General features: G+C 41.4%; 1 protein-coding gene across 2 annotated transcripts in view; it reads left to right on the top strand.

Moving 5' to 3' along the window:
• The window catches only part of DCLK1 (doublecortin-like kinase 1), a 245703-nt gene that overhangs the window by 201715 nt on the left and 24020 nt on the right, over nt 1-19968 (top strand). For both annotated transcript variants that reach the window (XM_010572748.1, XM_010572749.1), the window contains 7 exons: nt 329-437; nt 5348-5405; nt 6158-6277; nt 12131-12277; nt 17168-17301; nt 17979-18056; nt 18701-18797. In XM_010572748.1, coding sequence (XP_010571050.1) covers nt 329-437; nt 5348-5405; nt 6158-6277; nt 12131-12277; nt 17168-17301; nt 17979-18056; nt 18701-18797 — 743 coding nt within the window. The remainder of the gene's footprint in view (nt 1-328; nt 438-5347; nt 5406-6157; nt 6278-12130; nt 12278-17167; nt 17302-17978; nt 18057-18700; nt 18798-19968) is intronic.

Below are 19968 nucleotides of genomic sequence, written 5' to 3'. Positions count from 1 at the left end.
CGCTTGTGCAGATCACAGAGGCCTTTTCATAATTAAAAAAATACAATTTTGGTTTTGTCCTGGGGGCATATTGCAATGGGAATGGTAAACCATGTAACACTCGAATGGTGGTATGTTTGAGCCCCCAGAAGTCTTATTTTTCATTATTGTATCTGTGTGAAACCTGTTGAGTATATACAATGTCAGCAGCATGGTTTGACTGTACAGTAAGTGAGATACTGACTCGGAATGGTTTCCAGGCTCCTAAACCATAGACTTAAAATGCATGTTATGTGCAACATCTGTGTTTCCTTCACTAACAATAAAAATGTACTAATGATTCTTTCAGAAGTGTTGGAGGAAGGTTTCCAGGTTCCAGCATCGATAGCAGAGCGATATAAAGTCGGAAGGACTATAGGAGATGGAAATTTTGCTATTGTGAAGGAGTGTATAGAAAGGTGAGGAGGATAATATGCTTATTACTGTAAAAATAATCATTAATGTCATGCTTTCCTAGATCATATCTTTATTTGTAGAATATAGGACATGTAATAAGGTAATGTCTCAATGCCAGATGGAAACACTAGACTAATGCCCTCTCATAGGACAAAGAGAGTGAGTCCAAGGGACAGTCTGTGAATTTGATTCTTTGTGGGTTTTATATGTTTTTTTTCTGCTGTACTCTGCATGACTTTACCAGTTCTTTGTGTTAAATCTTTCTTGTTGCACTGAAATAACATCTTTCCTTGCGGTACGTTCTTGCAACTGTCCCTTTATGTTAGACCAATGAAACATTTCACATGTAGGAGCATTCTGTAAAGATGTCAGGAAGTTTTCTGTGTCTGCTGTAGTGGTGGCGGTAAGCACAGAGCTGACTTTGGATCCATCTATTCTGCCATCTGACAGTGAGGAGTAACCTCTTCCGTGCTTATCTTTAATTAAATGGGCATCTATCTTCTGCTTGCCTGCTTTATGCCATTATATGAGCTTCATCCAAGTTTAGGAGCCTGCACTGCAGACATCAAAATCTAACTTCTCCAGTGCCCTTTACTGTTAAGATGTGAGAACAGTCACCCTTAAAGACTGATTTTAGACATCCACTCCAGATCAGAGAAGTCACAAGTCACCTCAAATGTCGGTGTTGCTGAAAGTGTCCAGGTTGACTAGCTCAGGTGTCAGTTTCTAAATCTGGTAAGGCAGGTCATGAACCAGGTTTGAACTGGCTCTACCCAACATTAAGAGTGTAAAAAATAGACAGAACAAAGACAGAAGTGCTCTGAGCTGAACTGCAGGTGCTTTTTGGTGTTATTGTTAAAAATAGGAGAATATGGGGTAAAAAGACAGAAGGTACCTGTATGTGAAATGGTTGTAAGATTGCTCGTGTTAGATAGTAGCAGTGCAGAGAAGGCAAAAAAGTGCCAGAGCTAGAGATGTCCAAAAGAAAGAACAATAGAGATGTCAAGGTCTGATAATGAAATTCCACAAGTTTTGTATCCCCTATTAACATATTCTGGAGAGGAGACTCTTGCAGAAGACTGTAACCTCACCTTTAGGCTCAAAGAAAGAACCTTTGCTCTTTACCCTGTAAGAATGCGATATTAACCCTAGAGAGTAAGTCAAGATTAGATCTCATGGCAGATGATGATAAATTAGCTTGGCTGGTTTTAAACTAGAGTCTCTCTGGAAAAAGACAGGTCCCGCTCTGCATCCGAAAGAGTCTGGCAAGTCGGAGACCATGAAGACAGCTGTTGGGAAAAGGGGGAAGAGTGGATTTTGTATCAGCTGACAGTGTGCTTGTGAGACTTGGCCAAAGCTCTTGTGAGGCCTTGAGAACTCTGTCAGAGTGAGTTCATGGTGGAGCTGGTCATCCGGAGGGCAGTAGCTGTTCAGATCAAACCCCAGGGTCTGAACGCTAAACTGGGGAATACGGAAACCTAAAGGAAGCAAAGCAAAACAATATGAAAACAAGAAGGCACTGTAAAACCCTATGGAGGGGGCATGACTGATGAAAAACGTGGGTGAAAACATACAACTAGGAAAAGAGAAGGCGGCAAGCTAAAAGTGAAGTGAGTAGTGACTGAGAGAAACAGATTACAAGGCAAAGTAAAAAAGGTTGAGGTTTTGATACACTGGCATTCAGCTGAAAATGCCAGTTGTGCTGAGAGACAGTTCAAATGTGCTAGTGTGCATTTTACAACTCTTTCTCAAGCTGAGAGAAAAGACATGAACAGAATTAAATATAGGTCCCACCACACCTAAAAATAACACTGATTACAATATCCTCGAGAGCTTAAATGAAAACTGTTTCCTGTCCTCTAGTCTATCCCACTGGTCCCAGAAGTATCCAATAACACGACGTATCTAGTGAATATGTGCTCAAATAGCATGATTACTCAGGTATTCCCAGATACACACTCTTATGCTTTCTGAGCTATACCATTCCATAGATCCCATTTATATCAGAGAGTTACTACTTTGGGAGAGCTTGAAAATTAAAGTAGAATTATTTCTGTTCATTTCCACTTCTAAAGCAGTATACCCTTGCCATCACAAGTGTGGAAGGAGAGACTAAAGACTCAGAGGGTAAATTAAAGCCAGTGCATGTAAAACCCCTTCAAAAACATTCTTCACAGTCTTTCTAAGCAAAAAACACCTCACTTCAAAGTCTGATATGTCCATCATTTTTGCAGAGCCAGAATTGATGGGGTGATACTTGGGATAGAGGACTTTTCCACTTTCCTCTGATGTACAATTCCTGTGTGCATTAGACTTCAAAGGAGTAGCGCCACGAGGTGTTAAGCAAGTAGGAACGGGTCTTGTTACACATCTTCACCGATCACTTCTTCTCCATAGCTGTGGAGACCAGCCTGTGCGCACTGGTTAGCCACCCCAGCGCTTCAAATGCGTTCACAGGCGTTTTCCTCTGACAAGGAATGGTGCAAATAGAAACGAAAAACCATCCTCAAAATTTTCACGTGAGGACTTCTAAAGCCCCTTCTGTGCATCTGTGAACGCACGGGCGCGCACGCATGCACGCACAAATACATTTAATGCACACACAGAAATGATGACGGTAGTTTTTTGTCTCCAGTGCAATGGAAATCTCTGCGAAATTTGCAATAGGTTAGAACGGCCAGGGAGCGTAGCATGGAGCCCTGTTATGAACGAGGGGTCTAACTCTGTGCCCTGCGGTACTGCTGTGGGTCCGGGCTTTTATCCAGCTGTAACGTGTTTCCTACTTTGTGTGGCACCTTTTTACTGTTTGGGTTGAGTGATAGGTGAGAGGCAGTATGCCCATTTCACTGCGAGTTTCTGGCATGGCCGTGCGTATTTTTTGGCGGGTGTGTAAGTTGTCGCGCTGCTGACAGCCTGCGGTTCTGCAGCTTTTCAGGGGAAAGGATTTGCATTATCTTAGCTTTAATTTTCTTTTTACCAAAACAAAGAGCAGTCAGAGTTGTCATCTGCTCGTTACATATCTGCTCCATCATATGTGCAATTTGTCCTGTGGTGTTTTTATATGTGTTCATTTTTAACTTTCAGATACTTCCAAATTCTGACATTTCCTCACTAGCTCAGATTTCCCAGTGTTTTGGAGTACATGGAGTCTCCCATGGCCAACAAAAACCATCAATTTCCTTTCTCATGACAGAAAGGAAGCATTCCTAGGGCAACCAAGCAGCTTGAAAGAGACTCCTATTGAAAGAGGCTGTATTGTGTCTGAGTTTGAACCCCAGATATCTTAATTTCTAATATTCCTTCTCCTACCTCCTCCTTCCATTCCCCCAAAATAGCACCCGTATCTCTGCCTGTCCCCTCTCTGAGCTGGGACTGTAGCCACCAAACAGCAGCACCAGGACGGGGCACCCCAGGTGGAGTGCGGCCCACTTCTGGTGCCTGGAGCATTAAACCCCTTTGGGGGGGGAGTACAGATACGAGACGATCTTAATTTTTCTTTGCTTAAGTCTTGAACAGCCATGCTGTACTTTTTTTCCAAGTCATAAGCATCATCATCCAGTGTGATTTCTTTGCACAGCCTTTTAACTGATGTCTTAATACAGACTGTCTTTGCTCCCTGCTGACCTGGGAGCTCAAACAGAATTAATATTTTGGTTTTTTTCTTTCTTTTTACTGAAGTCCCCATTTTCCCTTAAATTAATACCTAGTGGTACATCATTTCCAGAGGAATTCTCCATGCTTAAATATGGCAATGAAAATGCCCAGTCGTTTTCCTAATGCAGTGCTTTCAGTTTATGACTCACTTTGCATATCCTATTTGATAGACTGCACACTTTTAGGCACGTTCATTTCTCTGTTTAACTTATTGTGTATGAGTTTAATGTATCAGTTTAACTGTTTTGCTAAATGAAGAGTGAAAAAAAATCACCCCATATGCTTGAGAGGGGTTTTTTTTTTATTATTTTTTAACCAAACTTATGCCTAAGGGCAATGTAATAGACTTTTGTAAAGCTGTTTAGATTTTTATTACAAAATGAAAGCGTTTCGGTGAGAGCTTTTTCTTATATTACCCGTTCTCTATTTAACCTTATAGTGAAACTAGAGCTTGTGAACGGAGCTTCTTGGTTTCATCCCTCCAGCCATCTTTTGGTTTTGTAGCTTGATTAAGAAGTGGAAGTTGGTACTGTTAACTTGTTTACAAGCTTATTTGTCTCTGTTAGCATTCTATATAATAAATATCTGTATATATGTGGTAGCAATAAATATTATATGGTTTCAAAACAACAACACGTAAAAGGAAATGTGTTCTCATCCTGAACTAATTCTCTATAATTTCTTACTGTCTCCAGAACCTTTCATATTTTGTCCTGTAAACATCATATTTAACTCTGCTAAATATTGTATACTTACTGAATACATAAAACATTATTCCAAGGACTGACTTTTTTATCATAGCAGTTATAAGTGTAGATGTGCAAACAAATGTCTTTTCATTTTAAGTAAAAAATAAAAGTATTTTCCATAGGGTTTTTTTTGTATAATAGAAAACAAAACTTGGTTTTGAAAAGATTTGGATCTGTAAATACTATATAATATTTTTACATAAAACTGCAGAAGAAATAACAATTACCACTACAAAATGAAAAAATCAAGTGATTTTGTTTTGAAAATATTGAACTGTCTTCATTTTTCAAAAAAAATGCTTAATGCTTTTTTTCTCAGGCACACGTATTTAATAAATTTGGCTCGACTTCACAATTTCAGTCAAATCCAAGCTTCATTTCTTGACAAAACAAATACTTGAATAGAATTCTTGCCCAGACCTACTGCGCTCAAATGACAAATATAAACTCGACTGAGAAAAATATTCAATGTGATTGAACATACAATTTTTTCATTTCTCTTTCCTCAGATCAACTGGTAGAGAATATGCTCTGAAAATAATCAAAAAAAGTAAATGTAGAGGAAAAGTAAGTACAAAAAAATCTTTTTCTTTTTTTTTTTTTTTCCCCCCAAGAAACATTTTGTGAGAGATCAGTTTGGGAAGCTGTCAGTATTTGTATTCTTCTTGGCAAGTGTTAGAATTTTTTTGGTTGAAGCCTTTGCCTGCCCTCTGGAGACCCTTGGAATATCAGTATAAGAGGCTGCAGTTTGCCTTTCTAGATGTGTGTGTTGATTCTCAAGTTGGTTGATTGTGTGTGGGCACTCCCCTTGCTCTTTATAACCATAATTGTGTTTTCTAACTTTCATAATTCCAGATGTTATAGAAAACAGAAAAATAATACTAATAATTATAACAACACCGGTCACTATGTCTAAACAGTATGCAAGGTTTATCAAATTTATGTCAGTTTTATACCAAGTGACTGTTAGCTTTTGAAATCTATAACAAAAGGTTCTCTGAGAAGATGCTATCATATTTTTAAATCAAAAGATTCTGCATCAGAGAAAAAATTTTAGAAGCTTCCGTATTTAATTTTTCTCTGCATCAGAAACATGTCTTTTCCTCCCTTTCTTTTTCTGTTCTACTCTCTGTTCTTCTTTCAGTTATCACACTGATGTTGTTTCTAGGTATGTTCCTTCCATATTGCTGGAGGCAACATCTGTTACCTTTTTAAAAAGCCCTGAAAAATCCACACAGGTCCCAATTCTCTCTGCTTTTTCCACTGTGAAATTTTTTCCCACCAACCCATAGTCATTAAAGATTTTTTTTGTGTGGCAGGAACACATGATCCAGAACGAGGTATCTATTTTAAGACGAGTGAAGCATCCCAATATTGTACTTCTGATTGAGGAGATGGACATGCCAACTGAGTTGTACCTTGTCATGGAACTTGTAAAGGTGACTATTTTGGAAACAAGCTGCTTATTAAGAATTGTTTCAACCATATTGAGAAATTTCATTGGTACTAATGCTTACGAAAAATCATGGAATCACAGAATAATTTCGAATGGAAGGTGTCTCTGAAGGTAGTCTTGTCCAACACCCTACTGAAAGATGTGTCACTCACAGTCAGATTTTTTTTTTATAGCTTTCAAACATGTCAAATATTTGTCTAACTTTCTGTAAGCCACACTCAGAAGTGCTCTGTGGACAGTACTTTGGAGATCACGTTTTATTTGCTTCCCGAAAAGAATTATCTTTAAAAAGTTTTATCTTAAAGAAATGCATCTGCCTTGAGGTGAATTGAAAATACACCCAGTGTGAAGAGCCATAAATGTCAGCCTTCGTAATTCAGTACTCTTTGATAAAATAGAGTTTAATTAAATTTTATTAATTTATGTTAAATTTAAGCAATATTACCTGTCTTTTTTCTCTACTGATTTATATTAACACATTGTCAGGCTTGCCTCCTTGATAATAATCTAAATTTAAGCTGGAGGACAGGAGAAGTGAAAGAGAGAAACTTGCTATTTAAAGCATGGTTCTATTCTGAAAAGTAAGTTTGCAAATGCAGTATTTTATATTTGGTCCCCTATTTATTCCATCATAGTAACTTCCAGATCTCATGCATTTATGTCAGTCACTGGTGGAATTACATGTTCAAATTGGATTATGAAAGTCAGACCAGGTCATGTCTTGCCCCCATACTGTCAACACTGCCGTGCAAGAAGTACAAATTTAGCTCTCGGTTCTGGTACTAATACGCAAGTATGCCACTGTGTATAAAAGGTGGTAAAAATACATTTGAGTAAATTGTAGGAATTAAGACAGAAAACCGCTGAGGACATCTTGTTCTCCATACTTAATTTAACAGAATACACCTGTTTTTCACATTCACTAATGGGCTTAGCGATCCTCCCTCCTTCCACAGGTGTTCTGTGGGAAGGAGATCTTTCCAGCAGCCACCTCCATTTCTGTACCTCGATCAGCACGTTCTGCTGGGGCAGCCTATCATGCCTACACCTGGGAAATCCACAGGTTTGAGTGTTTCAGGACAAAGATGACCATGAAGCTGTGCAGCAGCAGCATTTGTGCGCAGGCCTGTGGTATCTGCACGCTCAACACTTGTGAGCAAGTCAGGCACTCCGAACCCTGGCACCCGGATCACTCCCACGTATCTTAAATTAAAAGCGTGGTCACTGTCGGGAGACATCCTCTGTGTCAGTGGTTAGAAACAGGCACCACCAGCGGTCGGGAGAGAAGGCGATTTTGGGGAGCAGGGTTGTTATCTGCTCTGCTCTGGTTATAGGTGGAGATTGGGGGATGCTCTTAATGTGGGCGCCGCATTGAGATGTTAGGTCGGATGATCCCAGGTCCAAGCGTGTCTTAAAGAACTTCTCGATCTCTGGGCTGGAATGGGAGAGCAAAGAGAACGAACAGTTTTTTGGTTAGTTCCGTTACCCCTGTGCTCTGTGGCAGCAGCGGTCATACAAGCTGTGTTCCCAGCGCGTTGCTGGGAGGCCGTCAAGTGTGGCCCATGGGTGGACGGCCAGATCTTCCCTGTTCTTGCGGCAGGCTGGGACGGCCTTGTTATCCGTGAGGAGCGGAGGCCGTGCCCCACAGCGTGGGAGGTGGCACCGCTGTCCTCTTTGGTTTGGGCCTGCCCCGTGCCCAACTCGGCTTGCGTGGTCCCGTGGAGCTTGTGGTCCCACCAACCCTACCGCCCACCACCTCCAGGCTCTGGAGGAGCACGCTGGGATGTGCTGGTGGCAAGGACCTGACAGGGTAACCAGCATTCCCATTATTGTCTCTGATGGAGAGCTTAAATCCCAAGAAAAAAGCAGAATACTGGCACTCTTCCACACCACGAATCCCTCTGTGTAACCGGTCCCAGAAGAATTTCCCCACCGCAGTCACAGCCCTCTCTTGCACTCAGGAGCGCAACGTGAAGTAACACAGCTTCAGGTCAGACGCCATTAGCCATCTAACACTATTATAATTACTGCTCTTTTCTGCGATAAGCGAGCTCGCTCTGAGATCCGTGCTACTGCAGGTTTCTACCAGTGTCCACGAGAGCTTGTTAAACGGTACCGCGGTACTCTTGCGCGGCGCTGCAATCGAACGCAGCCGCAGCTTCAGCCCGCATTGACAAATCCGTCATCTTGGCCCCATGAGATATGCTAAGAAGTAAAAGCTGTGCCTTGTCTAACATGCCAAGACATAAGCACATAGCTGGCTTTATGGGTGCAACATGCTGTGCTATTCATGCTTGAAAAATGCTCAAACTGTAGTCTCGGGTGGATTTTTAATCAAAGTCCTACTCAGCTAAATATGAGAGGAGGGGAGCAACAACTCTTACAAAATAACTAGCCTAAAAGATGTATATAAAGAAAACCATCCGTTATAATCATTTTCTGGAAAAAACTGTTCCCTTGCGCTCTTTCTTCTTTACTCTTCAGGGTTGCTGCACATACTAAGATATTTATGCTTTTAGTTATGATATAGAAGGGCTTTATAGACACCTCTGTAGTTCAGATATCCTAGAGAGCACTGGTTTAATGTTCTTTACTTTTATGTGGAACAATAGAAGAAATTTAGAAGAAATATCCTGATCCTGGGAAGTCCACTTTGTTTCTTTGAAGCAAACATCTATTCCTTAATATTTAACTGGGAAAAAAAGCCTTGTTATACTCTGTGGGCACCAGGGAAGGTATTTCTGGAAAGACATTAATTGTTAATTCGCCAATTGCTGACTGTTACCATTTCATAGCATGCACTGTTAGAATTTATTAACCATCTGTTATTGACTGACTTTTGAAGACCTGACTTTAAATCAAACTCACAGACAGGAAAGAAATTCAAGGAGAAAAGGCTTGATACTGCAGAGCACGGTTTCAGTTAATACCACCCTGCATTAATTGGCAGTAACGTGTTTGACATAAGTGGCTGCTGCAAATACTGCCCTCACCTCACGGCAGATAGGCCATTCATTGCTTTGTAAAGTGTAAGAAAAAGCACTTCATAAATACAAATATAAACACATTGCAAGTGGTGCTTGTAAAAGGAAGCAAGGACCTGGTTTCTGGCACATTGCCTTTTTACACAGCGAAACAAAATTGTTATTCAAACCTAACAGGGGTTTGGCCAATTTAACAAGCAAGATTTATTGCAGAGTTTCCTTTACTGCTCCAGGATATGATTTCACTTTTGCAGAAGAAAAGAGAGATTATATCATTTACATAACAAGGTAATAAATAAATAATTGGTTACTGTACTTCCAAGTATACTTCCTCATGTGCGCAGATAATAAAAACTGCGTTCAGATGTTGCTGGTCCCATTTCACTCCAGAATGGGGGATTTAAGACTGAAATGTCATCCTGAACTCACCCCTTGTGCCTGAATAAATGATAGTGACCTGCTGTGTGAATCGGCTAAGCAGAACCTTGCAGGTTAAAGTGCTCTTCAGGGAAAGGGAAATCTGAAAACAATTCTTTCTGATATAGCTGTCAGCTCCGTTAACTCTTTCCAGGATATCACCTCTCTTTTAACTGCAAAGATTCCCACAGACTAAACGAATGCTCTCTTTTCTTAGCAGGGTACCTGGTAAGAAACTTTGCCGAGTAAAGTAGACTGCTTAAATAGAGAAAATTATTCTGCTTTAGATTGGCTTGACTGTCTGTTAATGTGCTCTGCAGCCTCTATCTTTTCCTAAGTTTAGGTTTCTCTTGCACATGAACATTTGCTCTTTTTCTTCTGACTTTAGGCCAAAATTTTCCTTTCTCTTTTTCAGGTTCAGCTTCTTTGCTTCTTGCCCCTCATATCTCAGCTCAGACTGTTTTCTTTGTTTGGAGGCAGATCCTTTGCTGATGTTATTGACACCTCTCCTGAGCATCTGGAACATATTGGATAAGACCAAAGATGTGTCTAATCCACTACCTTATGTTAAAAAGCAGCTGGTACAGGGGCTTCACAGGATGGAGCTTAGGGAAGATAGATTATTTATCCCACATATTTTGCCACATGCTGATATCTAATACTTAGGGATCAGATAATGCCGTGAAGGACATGGTATTGTACTTTTGCCAAATATTTGGCCTTTCTCGCTAATCCTCTATCTGGTTTAGCTTGGCCTTTTATTCCTCCTTTTCCTTGACACTATGTATCTTGGGGTATCTTGATCAGTCACCAGCCAGAGCGAGAGGTTTTGATGTGGTCCAGATTTGACGATGGTTGGCTGCAAGCAGTTTCCAAAGCTGGGGTTTCGCATCTGTAGTGGGAGTAAACCTGCCCTGGCAGTCTTCAGCTGCACCTCAACAATGCGAAATTTGTAATAATTTGTTTGGGTTTTTTTAACAAGTAATGTCTGTTTTCTTAGGTTTGAGTCTTCGGTGGTTGTCTTTTCCTACCTTTTTCTCTGTAGCCGTGATTCCTGGAAAAATTCTTTTTTTGTTTCTTTGCCCTCCTCCTTTGTCTTAGTGAAAGCAGTGTTTACTCTGGAGCTGAGCCTTAAAAAACCCCAGCAGATAACTTGAGGCTATAGATAAAATCATGAGAGTTGGCAAAGCTGGGACTCCTCAGTTGCCTTCAGAAAATACCTGCTTTTTCTTTAAAATACAGTCTCCTGTGATTTTTTTTTCCTTGATGTTTTGACTGCAGCAGGGATTTTTTGCATTGTTTTTGCAGAATTATCCTTTCCCTCTTTTTTTTTTTTTTTTGTTGGTCTGTGTTTTCTTTATGGTGCTGCTTTGATTTTGGCCAAAGGCCCAATACCTCTGAGTAGCGTCTCTCAAAAGATGTTTGTTTTTTCCTCCACTCTGTCAAGCTTCCTCCTTAATCTCTTCTTTAAACTTATTTTTTGGTCTTTTGCCAAGCACTTACATGTTCTTCTTCCCGCTTGCCAGCTCAGCTCTGGAAATACAGTCCAAATGTCATGGCTGCCTCAGTTCCTAGTGAAGATCATTTCAACTTTGAGGACGTCCACTTAATTTTCCGTCTTTTCTTTCTTTATTTCTTTCTTTCTCTCTTGTTTTCTTGTTTTTCTTTGAATGGACATAGCTTTTAGCTGAATTAGATAGCACGATGAGCTGGAAACGGCACAAGCTGCCGTCTTATTTGTAGCTGTGGTGAAACGCTGATGTTAATTCTTAAATGTCTTCCAGTATGATTGTCTGACGTATATGCTAGAAAGTGCTTCAGTATTAGCTGCAGGAAGCATCACACTACCAAAAAGTTCACCTCTTGTGTAGAGAAAGAGCTTTCTAAAATCCACATTTTCAAAGTTTTATGAGATGGAAACAGACTTTTAAAATATGCCAGCAGTGATGACAGGTCGCTGGTTTGAGTTTTACTCAGAGTTCCCTCATCTTTCTGGAGCTCAGTCAGGCTTTGGGCAAAAATTTGATGTCAGCCTGTTTGTGATTATAATAAAGAGTGGCAAGAGTTGGTATGCGGCATCGTGACAGGCAAGTATGCAGGCATGCCAGAAATGTGCAAGAGGGGCTCTGAGCACACAGGTTGGCGAGTGCTGGACGTGTTACAAAAGCAGCAGCAGGTGGGAATGGTTTGCAGGAGAGACTCCGGCCTCTTGGCTGACCGGCTAAGCCATGACAAATGGTTCTGAATTACTGCTATGTTCAGCTGCCATGATGGGGGATGTCATCGCAGTACCCCTAGTTTATAGCAGCAAGGAAACTGTACTGCTCCTCCCTCCTCCTCCTCCTCCTCTATAAATGATGCTCCTTGATCTGCCCTAAATTTTTCAGTCATTTCATAAGCAGTATTGCTCATATGCCATGGTCATTTTGCTCCAGGGAGGAGATCTTTTTGATGCTATTACTTCCACCAACAAATATACAGAGCGGGATGCCAGTGGGATGCTTTACAATCTGGCCAGTGCCATCAAATATCTTCACAGCCTGAACATTGTCCACAGGGATATCAAGCCAGAGAATCTACTGGTAAGTAAAGATTCAGCTTTCGGTATTGTTGATAACTTGGAAGCATGTGAGAGAAGATCTGCGCTTCTCCCTCCTTCCACACACCCGCCAAGTTTATTTCAGTCATTTAAGTCATTGGTCTTTTAATTTTAACCTTAGCACTGTAAAGCTCTCCTAAGGATAACGGCTATCATAAGAAGTACAGTAATGTAAGCTGGGATGTCTAGACTGCTCCCCAGGACGCAGCAGCAGAGTTGTTCCAGTGATCACTAGAAGTGACCTTTTAGTAAGCTGCAGTATAATTTCAGGCTTCTCAAATACAAAGGTGTTCTGGCGTCAGTAGACTATTCTGTACTTCTGCAGCTGCCAGAGTAATTAGCAGCAGTTCAGTTTTACAAACGTGGTGGGTGTAAATGTTGTGCCCTAGTCGTGTAGTATGTCAGAGCACAGCCAGTAAGAGACTTCAGTGTCCTTCCTTTCCCTGCTGCATATCCCAAATAATCCTTTTTATTAGGCCACTTCTCAAATAGACAGCCTAAATCTTCCTTTTCCTGACTGGATCTGTATGAGCCCTATCCGCTGAAGACAGTGGAAAACATACCGTGGCTGTTGCTGAGAATCGTGCACTCTCGAGCGCAGCAATTGTGTTCTCCAGCTGACATAGGTTTCTTTCTTAGTGCATTTAGTCCTGCTTGACACCGAAGAGGCTTTATGGGAAAGTTGACTCAAGCAGACCTCACTAAATTTCCAAGGCGTGGGATTTTTACAGCTGAGGTTCCTCTAGTGGCGGGTGCCTTTAGAGCTCTGGGTGAGGAATTAGCCTGCCCTTGTTTTCCAGAAGCGGCTAAAACCACACTGGGTGGAAGTTTCCCTGGACACCGATGATTGCGGCTCCTTTCGCAGCCCGTGCAGAAGTTAGAGCAGCCACGAGCCAGGATTCATTCATGCGGTGACTTGGAGCGTGCAGGAGGGTCTGGGCTGGGGCAAGGCTTGCCCTGCGCTGTCTTACCGCGTCTCTAAACGCCTGAAGTCTGACAACAGCAGAGTGAAGTTTTTTGGGGGGGAGAGGAAGGTAGGCAGGAGGTGGGGGCAACAGGGAGAGGTTTAGATTTGCCTGCCCAGCCATCTCTGGTAATTATCCGCTACTAGGAAGGGTCACACTGTTTGCACTGTAGCTGAAATTGTTTCTGAGGGATTTTTCCGGTGTTCTGCGTATGTAAAGGTCCTACATTGATATTGATACTGAGCAGTGAGGATGCAGCAGTTAACCTCCTGCAGCATCCTAACCCTCAAAAGCCAGCATTTGATTCACAAATTATATTAATTCTCTAAGCTTTATCAGGTCCTTGGAAAAAAACGAATGCTGTTTTAGAAGAGTGCTTTGGAAGCAGCCTTACCTGAGTGCTGACCCTGCCTCTGGCATTGGCTGTCTGTGGCCTCAGCGTCTCTTGACCCTTCTACTTTTATCTTCGTATCTGTCAAATGCGATGGGTAGTTCCTTGTGTCACAAGATGGCAGTTAGGGTTATTTTTGTGGCATTTATAAAACACTTGCAAAGTGCCACCCGGGTCAGCCTTTCTGTTGCTAAAGACCTTCAGCTTGCCTTCTGCAGCCCGCCTTTTGCTTGTAGCTCAGTAACCCTTCCCCTAAGTGGTCACGGCAGTATTTTTCCCTTGTTGTTCTTGTAGTGTTGCTTTCACACCCTTACTGTCACCGTCTCGCACCTGCAAACCCCAGTAGTGTTGTTATGGCAGGTTCTCCTGGCCACCGGTGTGGGAATCGGCCCTTTCCCCCCGCTGCTTTTCCTACCTGTGGGTTGTAGCTTTAGTTTTAGGGGAGCCTATACCAGACCTGCCCAAAGCAGAGCAGCTAACCGGGGCGGTATGGGGGGGAGCAGCATCTGCCCTGACCAATACATGCCCTAAGGCTAACAGCCCCATTAGCAGGAAAAAATGACAGGGAGGATGAGCAAGGCCTGACAAAAGCTATAGAGTTACTACGGGAAAAATACGGGGGGTGAAAGGGAACACGCTGCTCTGGAGAGGGCAGCCAGAGGAGGATGCTCATCTGGAGCATCCTTACCTCATCTCTTCCCGGCGCCTGGGAGAGCTTTCCCATTCGCCTCCTTTGTTTTTTTCCTTTTCCCCAAAATGTAGCTTTCATGCTTAGAGTGGGTGTGTGCCATCCGCTGCAGACCCTGCTGATAAACTTTGTGTGTGTGAACCTGGCTCAGTGTCCTATGTGCAACACCAGTTATTTCTATAAGTGCTCAAATATCGCGTATTATCCTCAGGGCATGCAGAGCCCACCTAACAGTCAACTGTCCAAGGGTTTAGGGTATACTCGATACCTGTGATTTTTTAGCATTTGTTTTGTTCTCTAGAGAGTGTCTTCCATGTTTTAATTGGAACATTTTTCATAATTGCTGCTATTTAGCACGTTTATTTTGTCAAGTCATGGGATGTCTTTATAGCCATATAATAAACCCTAGAGAACAAATTCTCTGACTGTTGCCATCTGCACTGATCACAAGAGCAGCTTAGAAAATACTGACAGTCTTTATAGTAATAGGATACATATGGTGGCACACAATTATGTGTGGCTGCATTCAATTAGTGTTGTACAATTACACAGTTTTATTGCTTAGTTAAAACAGTGAAAGCACTACATAGTGGGTAATTTGCACTAATCCCCATTTCTTTAATTGCCCTCCAGTATTTAAATGCAGTGGAACTCATATAGTGTTCTGAATAACATGAGCGTTAAATTATCTTTCACATTCCTTGACTGGCAAGTAGCATACCACAGCTTCACATTGGGCTCCTTTTTATATGGAGTTATAACAGGGTGAGGAAAAGTTACTTTCTTCAGTTTTACAAGTCAACTGAAGTAGTTTTCCAAGGAAAGTAATTCCTGGAAACAGATGGGGCAAAATACTAGAAAATGCACAGTACCAAACCTTCTGCATTGGTAAATATTGCCAAACAAGCCTCTTCCATGATTAATTTCTAGGATATATGAGTCACACAAGGTGCAGTGTGTTGAAGGAAGGAACTTGTGAATGTTCACTAGGTTAACACAACTCAGAGAGGGCCTTGTAAAAGATAACCGCATGAAATAGAATATGAGCTGCTAATTAGACTGGATTCAGCTCTTGATGTCTAAGTGCACACTTTACATTTTTCAGCAAATGAATATTTAAAGCTCTAGTCTCTAGCCTTTAATTAAAACTGTTGTTGAAATTAGATTTATTACAGCCATTTCAGAGAGCACTTTCTTTAGTTTCAGGAACCAGATGTATTTAACAATCTGTGTTTTTAATAAAACCATAATTGCTTTTTTTCCAGTGGTTTTCTATAAGCCTGTCTTTTTTTTCTGGCTTAGTAGCAGAGAAATGTGAATCCATATCAAATTGCTTGTCCTCTTAAAGATCCAGTTGTATTTTTAAAAATAGCATAAGGAAAGGAGAAGAACTTTGTGTATTCTGAATGTCTGCTTGTGGCTGTATCACCTGGTAGCGGGGATTCAGGACAGAGAGGGGTTTTCTCTCTAGATGTGACTTAACAAAGGAGAAAATGGGGACCTGTATAATATAACTAATTATTATGAGCTATAGCAGATCTCTAGCAAACAGCGGTGAGAGACTTCAAGATTTCATTTTTGCACCAAGTGAACTGTTCAAGCGTCCGTTGTAGAATTTATTGTATTTTTGTAAGAAAAAAATGTAGGATTTTCCTTTGCAAACAGTTGTAGACAAATGCGATTTCTTATGCAGGAGTAGCTGGTCAAGATGGCTATGAAGGATGATTTTGGATTTGATTTTTGCACAGTGTTAGTGCTAATTGTTGTCGGGATATCACTAGTGGTGAGCCAGCCTGCATGGAGCTTTGATTTGGGTTGCAAAATAATAAAGTGATGCACATATACTTCAAGAAGGCCTCCTGTAGGCTGTTTCCATTTTTTAAGGTGCTGTTGTGGTAAACAACATTAAATAGCGTCATAAACAATTTCAAAATGGGAAGCAGGAACCCAAACCAGCAGCTGGATTAAAGAAAGACTCACAGTCTAGCGTTTCATTTAGATACATTTTAGTCCCTTTTATTTTACACATTTTTTGGTAAGTTTTCAGTGTTTGCAGGTTTGGGGTTGTTCTTTTGCATTGAGCCAGCTTCTAAAATTGTGTATTTTTTTACTGATGTTTCTAGCTGTTTTCTTGTGACTATGTCTTAATCTCCCTGTGCACCTATAAAAACCCATGAAGATCATGCTGCTGCTGTGAAGACCATGTTTTAAGACAGGATTTTCATGTATACTTATTAACAGCCCTACCTACGTCTGTCGATGATGGTGGTAACATACCACTAAGACACTGATTGGTGTTTAACAGTCATCCAAGGAGAGGACAGTGTTTTTAGGTGAAATAGTCCAGCCAGGTTTGCATCTTGTGACTTCAGTACACAGAGAAGAATCTGTTGCTGCGATCAGTGCAGTCGCTGTTGTGTTATCTAAGAGGCTGAAATTCCTGTGCAAGCCTTTAAGCTCTGTGCAAGGGAAATGAATGAACTCAGAATCCCTACACTGTGAATTGGCTGTCAGTGGGGAGAACCTACGAATGTCCCTGCTGGGAGGTCAAACCTTTGCTTCTGGGCTTTAGCTTCTAGCAAGTAGTATCTCCTTTGTTGGCCAGGTAGCGAGGTAAGTCTTTCCCAAACACCCTGAGTGCGTTCGAGGGAAGTTGTCCAAATTGTCTGTGAATCTTCAAAGCATGCAGAGACCTAAGTAGGTAGAAGTAGGTAAGAAGGAGAAAATAAAGAGTGTAAATTAGAAGGAACATTTCAGGCAGTTAGTAAATGACATAGTAGTTACCTTGATGGTATTGTGTTAAACCTTCGAATTTTCCTCCTGGTTTAGGTGTATGAACACCAAGATGGAAGCAAGTCCCTGAAGCTAGGAGACTTTGGCCTAGCAACAATTGTGGATGGACCCCTATATACTGTTTGTGGGACCCCAACATATGTAGCTCCAGAAATCATTGCTGAAACTGGGTAAATGACTTCTAGTGATGATTCATTCATGTGTACGCAGTGGAGCACGTTCTCGCCAGTGTGCCAGACAGGAGTTCTTGCAGTTGCGATTTTTATGCTGCCTTTGCTTGGATATGGTGCAGAATCATGGCTCATAGAAGAATTTTGTTGGAAGGGACCTCTGGAAGCTATCTTGTCCAGAGCAGGGCCAACTTTGGAGTTACATCAGGTTCCTCTGCCAGTTGTTGGCCTCAAACTTCTCAGCTTAACACTGAGTTAGTAACTAGCCATTTGCAGATACAATAAAAGTAATTCTTAGCTGTCCTCACAGACTGCTAATTACCATTCACTTAACTTCATTTTGTTATCACACTGTCCTCTTCTTCTGATTTGTTTCACAGAGTAAATGCCTGCTGGCTTGAGCAGCCTGTGTCACCATTGCAGGCTTCATGTTGGTAGGCATCACTGTCTGGCTCGAGAATACAGCACGTCTTCTGTGCACTCCTACACTCTCATCTAATGTAGTTTTAAGATGTAAAAAAGATCTGAAAGCGGAATTAGATAGGTAGGTAGGACATAGAGAAAGTCTGGATGAGAATGTGTAAGAAATTATTAGTAATGCTGACAATGTTTCCTCTGTTCTTGTGCTGTAGTTCATAGGAGTCGGATGTCTCTAACCATGTCTCTCACACTTCTAGATATGGCTTGAAGGTGGACATCTGGGCAGCGGGTGTGATTACTTACATCCTGCTCTGTGGTTTTCCTCCGTTCCGTGGGTATGGACTGATCTATTCAACCATCCTTGTTCTGTGAATTGGTCCCTGTGCTGCTTTTGCACTAAGCACAGAGATTCCCACTGGAAAAGGTTCTCTGCTCGTAGGGTTTGTTTTTTTCCTGTGCTCTGCATAGTAATTTACACAACCCCATAAATTTCTGTGATTTTACTGTAAAATCTCTGCCTCGTGTTTGTTTATTTTAGTTTAAACTTCATTGCTTTACAAAACCAGAGTCTCCCTTACGGGTTCTGGGTGCCTTTGCCTGATGTTTAAAATACACAGTGAAATAAGCATCTTTTTTCATGGACTAAATACAACATATTTTGTGGTCAGTAAATGGTAGTTAAAATGTAAGCCACTAATAAGGACATGTCAGATCTTTTCTCCTCCTCAGAGTAATTGCACAGTTGTTGACAATCCTAAAGACAAGCAGGTTACCTCAGAAAGAATGTACCAAATGCACTTTGTTTTATGATCTCACCATTGACACCCATGGTTGTATGCTTGGGGGGAATCCACAGCTTCCAAAAGCATACTAAGTGATCACCAGTTAAAAGCAATTTCAAGAAGCCTATTGAAACCAGCTCTGGAAATAATTTCTTTGTGGGTTTTGTTGTTGTTTTTGTTTGGTTTTTACTTTACAGAAGTGGAGATGACCAAGAAGTGCTTTTTGATCAGATTTTGATGGGACAGGTGGATTTTCCATCTCCATATTGGGACAACGTTTCTGACTCCGCAAAGGTGGGTTTTGTAGTTGACGATGCTTTTCTTCTCCAGTATTATTCCCCTTGCCAGTAGCTAATGCATGTTGTTCTTTCACGGTGCTGTATTTGACATGTCTCATGCATCTCCTGCTGCACCTATAAATTCCTCTGGGTCACCAAGTGTGTTGTCGCTTGATCACTGTCTGTCTGTTAGACTCCAGGTGGCTCTGAAATGGACCCTGTCTCCATATGATGTCTCACACAACAGAGACACCAGCAGCCCTTACTGATCAAGAAAAATTTTAAGTAGCTTTGCTTGACCTACACTTCTTAGCTTGAAAGCTCCCTGGGACCGTGCTTTATATGTACTTATGATGGGGACCAGGTACCAACCTGGAGCCTTTGAATATTGTATAATAATATTATAGGGAGGCTGTTTTCCCCTTGTTAATCCCATTAGATGATACGTCTGTTGTTTCTTTCTGTCAAAGAACCACGCCTCGCATTGCCTGTGACCCCTTAGTGTTGTCAGCGTGGTATAAAATACAGGCTCATTCTGGCCACCGGTCCATGGGCCGTAGCCTCTTGGCACATGGCACAGAGGAGGTAGAGGTTGAGGTGTGCTAAGGCAGATAGGGCCCTTTTCAGATACAGATCCTGACAGAGTTCTTTATACTTGCAGAGCCGATCAAGTTTTTTAACTCTCATTAGTGCACTGGAGCAACAGTTTAACTCATAGATTTTCTAGGGATCTGGTATTCACTATAGTCATGGGGAGAGAGAGAGAGAGAAAACATATGTGTATGTAAAGAAAAAAGAAAGCCAAAACATAAAGCTATTCATATGGTCATCCTGTAGATAAGTGCTTAATTTCTGCTAATTTACTTCTGTAGCCTGTAAGGCAAATCCAGGCAAAACTATCTTCCTATTTCTTTCAGTCTGACAGTGTTTAATTAATCACAAAAAAAAAAAAAAAGAAATTTGGAGGTGGATGCAGGTCATGAGACAGCGTTCTACATTCTGAATCTCCATTCTTTGGAGAGTTACATCCTGCTTTTACAGATATGTGGACAGTGATTAGGACTAGCGTTTTAGCCTGTTAACTAATGAGGTTAACAAATGAGATACAGTCACAGAGTTGGAAGAAGTCCTCTAAACCACATCATTGTGTTGTAGCAGGCTTTATTTCATACCATCATTAATGAGAA

The sequence above is a fragment of the Haliaeetus leucocephalus genome, unplaced genomic scaffold, assembly GCF_000737465.1.
Source record: "Haliaeetus leucocephalus isolate CR32 unplaced genomic scaffold, Haliaeetus_leucocephalus-4.0 Scaffold351, whole genome shotgun sequence".
NCBI classification, from domain to species: domain Eukaryota; kingdom Metazoa; phylum Chordata; class Aves; order Accipitriformes; family Accipitridae; genus Haliaeetus; species Haliaeetus leucocephalus.
This window is presented reverse-complemented; position numbering and strand designations above follow the sequence as displayed.